The sequence below is a fragment of the Artemia sp. Qi Xiang Cuo genome, chromosome 2 (genome assembly GCF_049724085.1).
Source record: "Artemia sp. Qi Xiang Cuo chromosome 2, ASM4972408v1, whole genome shotgun sequence".
NCBI classification, from domain to species: domain Eukaryota; kingdom Metazoa; phylum Arthropoda; class Branchiopoda; order Anostraca; family Artemiidae; genus Artemia; species Artemia sp. Qi Xiang Cuo.
The window spans coordinates 84,482,173-84,492,153 of NC_142795.1; the positions used below are offsets into that span (position 1 = coordinate 84,482,173).

At 33.0% G+C, this 9,981-nt stretch overlaps 1 protein-coding gene across 1 annotated transcript in view; it reads left to right on the plus strand.

The window, feature by feature from the left end:
- Positions 1–9,981, plus strand: part of Iswi (nucleosome-remodeling ATPase imitation SWI) — a 112,684-nt gene that overhangs the window by 57,444 nt on the left and 45,259 nt on the right. Inside the window, exons 10-12 of the mRNA XM_089103640.1 lie at positions 3,491–3,826; positions 5,311–5,504; positions 9,010–9,213. Of these exons, the coding sequence (XP_088959766.1) occupies positions 3,491–3,826; positions 5,311–5,504; positions 9,010–9,213 (734 nt within the window). The remainder of the gene's footprint in view (positions 1–3,490; positions 3,827–5,310; positions 5,505–9,009; positions 9,214–9,981) is intronic.

Below are 9,981 nucleotides of genomic sequence, written 5' to 3' on the forward strand. Positions count from 1 at the left end.
AATCATTTGTTTGCTATTCCGAGACAGGAAGATGGTGGTAATGGTTATTGAGCCCTTTGTGCCCTGGGATATGGTTGCCATTCGCCCTTTAGGAGTGTGTTCATTCCAGTACAAAACAAGGAAACGTACGAACAATGAAGGAAAATGAGGGGACTCCTCCGCCAGTGACAAAAAGCAAATATTTGGGCCGAAAGTTCGCTTTGCCTTCCTCAGTGCACAGGAAACTAAAGGAAAAGTCCTAGGACAAATTAAAAACTAATCTTATAATAAAAGAGGAAAGCAGAGAAATCTAAAATAAAAGAGAAGCAGCTGAAAATGCTGAATCTGCTAATCTTAAATGCTAATCTTAAGCACCAATCAAAATGCTAATCTTAAACACCACAAAATAAAAGAGAAGCAGCTGAAAATGATGAATCTGCTAATCTTAAATGCTAATCTTAAGCACCACAAAATAAAAGAGAAGCAGCTGAAAATGCTGAATCTGCTAATCTTAAATGCTAATCTTAAGCACCAATCAAAATGCTAATCTTAAACACCACAAAATAAAAGAGAAGCAGCTGAAAATGTTGAATCTGCTAATCTTAAATGCTAATCTTAAACACCACAAAATAAAAGAGAAGCAGCCTTTGTAATGCTGAAAATCAACTTATGTTATTTATGCTCTAGTATCATCTGGCAAACTGAATTTCGCTCCAAAATTGCCTCAAAGAGAGGCTTTACTTCTTTTTTTTCTGACTGTGTGCTGATTCTCTCTTCTTCCTTCTCTTTTTTCTCTCATGCTGCATTTTTGCTTATTCTTTCTTCTTGAAGTAGTCTTTAATTATTGATTAATTTTGGAATATTTACCTCTGATAACAGAGTCAATTCACGGCGTTTCAGATTCTTTTTCGAAAAAATGTACATTTTTAGGCGACAGTATTCCACAAAAAAATTATCCTTACTCTTAATTTCAGAAAGAAAGCGCTAAAAAAAGGCAATACCGCCTGTGTAAAATCCTTTCTTGTATATCTAACGAAACTCGTTTTTCTTATGCTATCGTTATGCTATCTCGTTTTCAATAACCAATAAAAGTTGCCAATTTCGGTACTCAAATTACTTTTTAATCGCATTATATTGCTGAAAAATTAATTTACATTCTCTAGACCCGTGTTCCCCCCATGGGGCGCAGGCCCCACCGATGGAGCATGGCAATATTTTGGTGGGTCATGGGAAGCGTGCCATTTGGTTGACTATAATTTGGAGTCTTAACTTCGAATGACCCGTGAAAAGATACGAAGGTAATGGCCTTTTAAGCTTCCTTCAGGTGAAAAGACGTAACATTTTAAATAATAAAATTTCAGTATAACGAGGGAGACGTCAGGATGTTAGAAATGCCTAGGGGAGTCATGGCCCAATATTGGTTGGGAACCACTGCTCTATACCAACCAAAGAGCTTGTGCAGGAAATTTGAGCAGATTTCACTTTTATTTTAAACCTGACCAACCAAATTAGACCAACCAAAGAGCTTATGCAGGGAATTTGAGCAGATTTCACTTTTATTTTAAACTAGACCAATCATAGAGCTTATGCATTGAATTTGAGCAGATTTCGCTTTTATTTTAAACTAGACCAGCTAGTTAGACCAACCAAAGAGCTTATGCAGGGAATTTGAGCAGATTTCACTTTTATTTTAAACTAGACCAGCCAAACTAGACCAATCATAGAGCTTATAAATTGAATTTGAGCAGATTTCGCTTTTATTTTAAACTAGACCAACCAAGCTAGACCAACCAAAGAGCTTATGCAGGGAATTTGAGCAGATTTTGCTTTTATTTAAAACTAGACCAACCAAAGAGCTTATGCAGGGAATTTGAGCAGATTTCACTTTATCTCTAAAGATATGTTCACTCCTGCTTCTATTCACTCCTGCTCCTGCTTCTAGGTATCACGAAATACTAGATTATGCAGATTTTAAACACATACTCGATCATATATGAGGATGATAATGCTCAGTCAAACTTCAATAGGGGGAGGGGAGGGAGGAATGCGAAAATTATCTTTGTTCTTTGATAGTTCAATCCTGAACGAAATAGTGTTTTTCCGTATCTGAGTTTTTGTGGATTTTAATTGATTTTCTCATAGTCCTGAAGTGAAGAGATCCTTAAGCGCTTCTTAAAGGGACAGTAGGAACTTGTAGGAACACCTTCATTAAGGATGTACATTAGATGGGTTTTTGACAAATACAGTTCAATTCAATAATTTTATTCCAGGAAAACGACTATGAGAAATAACACACAAGGAATCACAACAATAAGATAACAAACAACTAAAAACAAACAAAAAATAGCCTAGTTGAAATTGTGGGGGTTGTAGAACTTTTGTCATATTAGCAATAACAGGTGTAAAAGAAGGGCACATAATGCATCGGCAAGTTCATTATTTGATGTCAGGAAATACTCACTATAAACGGTCAGAATTTTATTGTTTTGTTGGTTAGAATAGAATAGAATTTTATTTTAAAAATTTCTTTCACAGCATGTTTGCCGAATTTGAATTTTTACGTAAATATATATATATATATATATATATATATATATATATATATATATATATATATATATATATATATATATATATATATATATATATATATATATATATATATATATATATATATATATATATATATATATATATATATATATATATATATATATATATATATATATATATATATATATATATATATATATATATATATATATATATATATATATATATATATATATATATATATATATATATATATATATATATATATATATATATATATATATATATATATATATATATATATATATATATATATATATATATATATATATATATATATATATGTATATATATATATATGTATATATATCATCAAAAGAACGTGACGTTCACGTCAAACATAATTCATTGTAAAAAGATGTATGAAAAAGGTCAACACTTAATTAAAAAGGCAAAAATAAAAACAAAATAGAAAACAATGAAATTATTGAAAATACATAAAAAAAATATGATGAGTCAAAAAATTTAGTTAAAACGTCAAAAAAAAAAAAATAATAGATAACAATAAAATTAAAGACTAATTTTCCTGGTTATGTTTAACAGTTGTCTGACGTTTAATAGAAGTGTGTTTTGTGTGGCTCTCAACATGCAAGTGCATTTCTTAACAGAACTGTGTTTTATATCTTTCCTAGTTTCCCTTTAGATTGTACAACTGTTCTCAAAGATTTTCAGGTGAAGAGAAATTCGTATACTTCCTGAGGGTAAGAATTTGCCGTTACAAGAGTAAAGATAGGAACGTCTTACCAAGTCTGTGCTATCACTTTTCTTTATATATATATATATATATATATATATATATATATATATATATATATATATATATATATATATATATATATATATATATATAAAATTAATTTCTGATTTTTAAAAGATTGATTGCTTTTTTTTGTTTTAGGTTGACAATTGTGGCAAAATGCTGATTATGGATAAGCTTTTGCCAAAACTGCGAGCTCAAGGATCTCGTGTCCTTATTTTTACTCAAATGACTCGCTTACTGGACATCCTTGAAGACTACTGTCTTTGGCGTGGCCACCAGTATTGCAGATTAGATGGTCAAACAGCTCACGAAGATCGTCAACGACAAATTGATGAATATAATTCACCTGGATCGACCAAGTTTATTTTCATGCTGTCGACACGAGCTGGAGGTCTTGGTGTTAACTTGGCAACAGCTGACATTGTTATTTTATATGATTCCGATTGGAATCCGCAGATGGACTTGCAAGCTATGGTATTTAAATTCTCCTTTTTATTTATTTTTAATTTATCCTACATATCTCTCTATCTATAACAAAAATCTGGAATCCAAAAAATGGCTGAAGGTACAAATTAAAAGCGTGAGTTCTAGAAGTTTAGCACGACCTGGGGCCGGTTTTGGATTTACAGGAAGGGGGAATTGAATTCACGCCAGAATTTCTTAGATTATGCTAATAACGGTTAGATAATCAAATATTTCTTAGAATTTCTTAGATTTAGATTTTCAGAATTTCTTAGATTATGCTAATAACGGTTAGATAATCAAATATATACAAGGCTGCCGCGTGCTGAGTGCCAGGTCTAGGTCCTCGGTATGTATTTGTATTTTGATTAACGAAATTAAAACATAACGAGAGGGGCATCAGGATTTTAGAAATACCTAGGTGAGATATGGCCCAAAATCGGTTGGGAACCACTAATCTTTCGGTTGAGAAATCGGTTCGGAAGCAAAAAATCGGTTGGGAACCAAAAAATTGGTTACGAACCAAAAACCAAAATTGGTTGGGAACCATTGCTTTAGCTGGACTTTATTTAACATACGCGACCACTGTTTAATTCTCAAGATTGGCAAGATATACAACTTTTTATTCTTTTTTTTCTATTATTTTTACTTAGGTAATATAGAAACCGTAGAATTGTTCATAAGTTTAGCGCAACAGATATTTTTTTATTGAAAAACTATAGCTTAAAGATTATATATATATATATATATATATATATATATATATATATATATATATATATATATATATATATATATATATATATATATTTATATTGTTTTTATAAAAAGTTTACTGTTATGTTTACTTATTATTTTTTTATAACAAGTTTACTGCATGAACTTATTTCGAATAAATTTCTCCTATGGAAGTTGCTATTAAAGCAGTTAGCAAAGGAAACATTTAGAAGCTCCGGTCGTAAGGACTTTGAAAACTGTAAATCTGTTTGATAAGTTTACGTAAAACAAGAAAACGAAGAAGACGCCAATTTTATTGCGTTCGTTGAGCTATTTAACTGATATTTTTTATCACTAAAAACAAAGAAAAGATCCAACCTAACATAAAACCAAATAAATCTAAAACCAAGAAATAAAAAAAAAACAATCGTTATGCTATGATTGAGCACCATAGAGGCTAGAGTTTGGATTTAGTTTAAATTTTTTCTTTGTTATTAGTGTTAGTGTTGTTAGTGTATTAGTGTTTTTGTGTATTAGTGTATTAGTGTTGAAGATACCTTGTTTTATACAAGCGAAATATCCGTGTCGTTTTAGTTTGCCTTTTCCTTCTACTGACCGTAATCCCGGTTTCTTCATCTTCAGATTTTTTTTCTCTTTGATTTTGCCATGGCTGGCCTGTTCAGTATCCAGTGGTATAATTTATCAATGGTTAAAAATATCAGTTGGTCATAAACCAAAAAACAAAGAATTCTATTTAAGTTAAAGTACTTAACTTCCAGGATCGCGCTCACAGAATTGGTCAAAAGAAGCAAGTTCGTGTTTTTCGTTTTGTTACTGAGAATACAGTAGAAGAAAAGATTGTCGAACGTGCCGAAGTCAAGCTGCGCCTTGACAAGCTGGTAATTCAACAAGGCCGACTTCTTGATAAGCAAACAAATGCCCTGAATAAGGATGAAATGCTGAATATGATAAGGTAGGATTATTTATTAAAGCAAAAGAAAAAACGATGCTCAATTCTCCATTGAATTTCAGACAATGATTTTGCCCTGGTTGTCTGGACGTATTTCAACTAGTTTGAGGGCTTTCACAAAAAATCAACTACTGAACAAATAGTAGATTGAAGGGTTCAATTTTGTTATTCTAATATAGCGATTTTTCTACAATTTATTTAGTGTTTCTTTTTTGGACGAATGTTAACCCGGGTCAGTATTGATTGTACCACAAAGAAGGCTAGAGACGTTGCGCTACTTAATACAAAAATAGAAATATCAATGTTTTAGCATTGAAAATGAAAAGCACTCAGTTTGAGTAAATAATATCAAATATTATTATATTATTTATCATTCATATTGTATAAACATTGATCAATGAATGAATATTAATTAGTATATAAATATTAATTGTTATTGTTACATTTTTACTCTTAATAAAAATTGAATCTAGTTCCCCATGTTTTTTTTTTCTTTGATTGAAAGGTGGATCTCAAAGATCAACTTTGATCTCCTGACGAAAGGTTTTATCTTATTGCTCGCCTAATACAAGAGACATTGTTATAGACCACATTATTACTACCTTCTTTTGATCGCTTCATATAATGTTTTAAAGTGTTCTATTCTTTATATTTAACTAATATTACTACCATTGGTTTTGTGTTTCTCCAATATGTGACAACCTTATTGTTTGATCAGCTGTTTTAGTGTTGGGTCCAAGGCCGTATCCAGAATTTTTTCGGGAGGGGGGGGTTACACAAAAAAAAACGCATAAAAAATTTGTTTATATCCATTTTGGTTACGTTTTTAAGAGTCAGACAAACGTTTCTTTTTTTGGGGGGGGGGGGTTCAAACACTACCCCCCCTCCCTGGGTAGGGTCTTGGCTGGGTCCCATATCAGGTATATTCTAATGTTGCTGTTCCCAAATGAGTGGTAGGCGATGAATGGTTAACTTTATTTTTGGAAGTTTCTCTTCTCTCTTGTATATCTGTCTGTCTGTCTACTCTGTTTACTCTGTCTTTCATTCATTGGATGCTCATTGGATTCATTGGACAGTTCCGCACCAAGAGGCTCGCCCCACAGAAAATTGGTATCTTGTGGAATTCTGAATTCACAACAACTCAAAGTATGAGAACAGTTCTTATTACGAACAGCCTTAACTTCTTTTGATTCTCTTCGTTTGGTTAATTTTTTATATATACAAGGCTTATGGTTGTCTCCGTTGGGATAAGATTGGGGAACTGGGATAAATGAAAATGCATATTCAAGGAGGTATGGTTAGGCAACGAAAGTGTGACACGACGCCAAACGAAAGAGTGGTGTAGAGGTACTCCAGGAAACTGTTCGATTTCTGTTATTCTAATTATAGCTCGTTGTTTGTCTGCCACCAGGGTTCCTATGCTTTGCTTCAGGACCCCAGAACTACTGATGCAGGTAAAGAATGATGGTAAGAAAATGGTGTGGCAAAATTAAAGCCAATCAGATTTATCTTTGTACTGCGTCTGCTGAGGAGAGTAGTGAACTGGCTAAACTTTTTAGCATCAGGGTTCTTATGTAGTTAGGGATGAAGCTACAATGACATGGGCAAAGAAAGTGATAGAATCTAGCTATTTGGAGAACTCCGCGGGTGTCTATGGAAAAAATTCTCAGAGGTACAGTGACTAAGAATATATGAACCGATTTTGTTTATTAGTTGACTGAATTCTTGAGCTCTGTTTTTAAAGGGTTCTGTTGGTGAAACTTTCTCTGATATGGTTATCTGATATTATTTTGTGATCGGGTTTTGCGAAAGTCTGAAGTAGAAAACTGGAAAGAGCTCCACGCAACAATTCAATTTCAATTTAAAAGATGAAACTGTGTGTGGGAATTTGTTATGTGGGGTATTGTCACGCTACAATAGAGGACAGCAGAAAACTGTCAGTGAGATTTGTCAATCCTCATACTACTAGCAGTAAGTTAGGATGACTCGAGATAGGACTAACGACTTAAGTTAGGATTAACGACTTAAGTTAGGATTAACAAAAAATGTCTTTGGTTGATCCGCTGTGAAAAGTGTAAGCTGTCAAGTGAAACGTCTCCTTGAGGAATTCAGAATTTCTCTAGATGCTTATGGGATAGGTACGAAACTAGTAGTACAAAGGAAACTAATGAACTGCTTTTCTTCTTCCCTAAGGGATGCTGAAACAGTGTTTTAGACCCGAGATTGTTCCTTTTAGAATTAAAGTATGTCTCTAAGTGCCTCTTTTTGGCCCTTTGAATCTCTGGCAGTGCTGTCTGTGTTGCTATTTGTCTGTGAACAATTGTCATATCCTTGTTTTTCAATTTTCACCGATTGGCTCAATAATGCATACTTTTGTCTTTTCTCTCTTTTTTCTTCCTTTTTATAAAACTATAACTTTTTATTAAACTCTAACTAGGTCTATAATCAGAGAAAGGTTGTGATGGCTGGGGCACGTTCTGTGGATGAAGGATGACAGATTGCCAAAGATTGTCCGTTCGGCCAACTGTCATGTACTAAACGGAAAGCAGGTCGTCCACGGTTGGGGGTGGTAGGATGTCGTAAAGAAAGATTTAAGGGAAATGAGAACTTCCTGGGAGGGTGCAAAGAGGGAGGATTTGAACAGTTTGAGATGGAGGCAGTGGTTAGCTGTGTTGGCCTCAGGGAGCTTGGTGCAGCGGTGAGTTGTAAGTAGTTGTAGTAGTGGTATAGCTTCCGACAATTTCAGTGTGCAATTTATGTTTAAGTTATCATGTATTTACGTCTAGGTTGATCGTATATTTGTACCTAAATAATTTGATGTGACATATTTTTTTCTGTTTTTTTCTTCTTTTTTTTAACTATAACTTTTCAGCAGTATCCAAATTAAGTATATACCCTTGTTTCAGACAGAGTCTTATCATTTATTTACGTCTAGACAATGGGATCTGAATAAGTTTCTTTACTTTTTTCTTCTTGTTTTTAGCTATAATTTTCAATAAACTTTACACAGTGTACAATTTAAGTATATACCTTTGTTTTAGGTTGACCATGAATTTACATAAGAAGAATTAGATCTAAATTATTTTTTTTTGTTCTTTTTTGTTCATTTTGTTAACTATGACTTTCAATAACTTTGTCAATAGCAGAAAATCTAAATATATATCTTTGTTTTAGACATGGAGCAGATAATGTATTGGTATTGGAGCAATTTGATCTTGATCATTTTTTTCCTGTTCCATCTTCTTTTTTTAACTATAACTTTCAAGGACTTTCCAACAGTGTGTAGTTTGAATATATACCTTTTTTTTTAGGAATGGGGTTGATTTTTAGGAATAGGGGTTTTTTTTTTGAAAATGGGGTTGATTTTAGGAATTGGGGTTAGGAATGGGGTATTTACATCTGAAGGATTGGATCTGAATTATTTTTTCTGTTTTTTCTTATCCTTTTTTAAAACTACGTCTTTCAGTAACTTGTTGAGAACAGATAATTCAAATATATATTGTTTTAGACATGGAGCTGATCATGTATTTGCATCCAAAGAATCTGATATCACCGATGAAGATATAGACACCATATTGGGCAGAAGTGAGACAAAAACTGCCGAGGTGAACGCAAAGCTCGAAGCACTTGGCGAAAGTAGTTTAAGAAGCTTCACTCTTGATACCCCATCTGAGCCAAAATCACTCTACCAATTTGAAGGAGAAGATTACAGGTTTGTTTTATCACTCCCTTTATCTATACATGAGGAGGGGTACCTCAGCATAAATATTGGTTATGTTTATATCGTTCAACGTTTATCTCCAATTTTATGATTTGAACTATTCGTGGCCAAGCACAATAACGAGAATTATAGATGAATGAGCTATAAAATAAATGTGACTGTAGGGTATTGTGATAAAGAACAAAACAATAGGAATGGTTAGGGGATCAGGAGATTCAAGTTCAGCATGAGGGGGTGGCAAAGACAAGGCCATTAGAGTTGCGTGCACAGGTTAAAGAGATGAGAGGAAGAGATTTATTTTAAGGCAAGGATGTGGGGGAATTATTCAGGTTATTTGATAACTATGAGAAGGGATGGCTTACCACCTAGGGGAAGAAGGAAGTATATGGGTCAGGGTAGGGAGCAAATTGATCCTTACTTTTGCCCAATGTGTAGAGGCGCTGGGGAAAACTTTTTGCATCTTGCACGTAATGGGGTCATTCCCGAGTTTCCTTAATTTTCCCGAGGTTTTAGGCTATGCAGGGGTTTGCCTGCTTATTATATCATATTATAACTATATTATATTTATAATATATTATGCATAATTATATTATAATTATCATTTGAGTTATTTTATAGCGTGCAACGTTTTTTGTGAAAAAGGAAGTTAAAAAAAGGATGTGGAAATATGGAATGGGTCAGTGCGTGCTACGAAATGAGTTTAATGGATTAACATTACACATGAATTATATGAAAGTAATATGCTCAGAGATTTAGTTA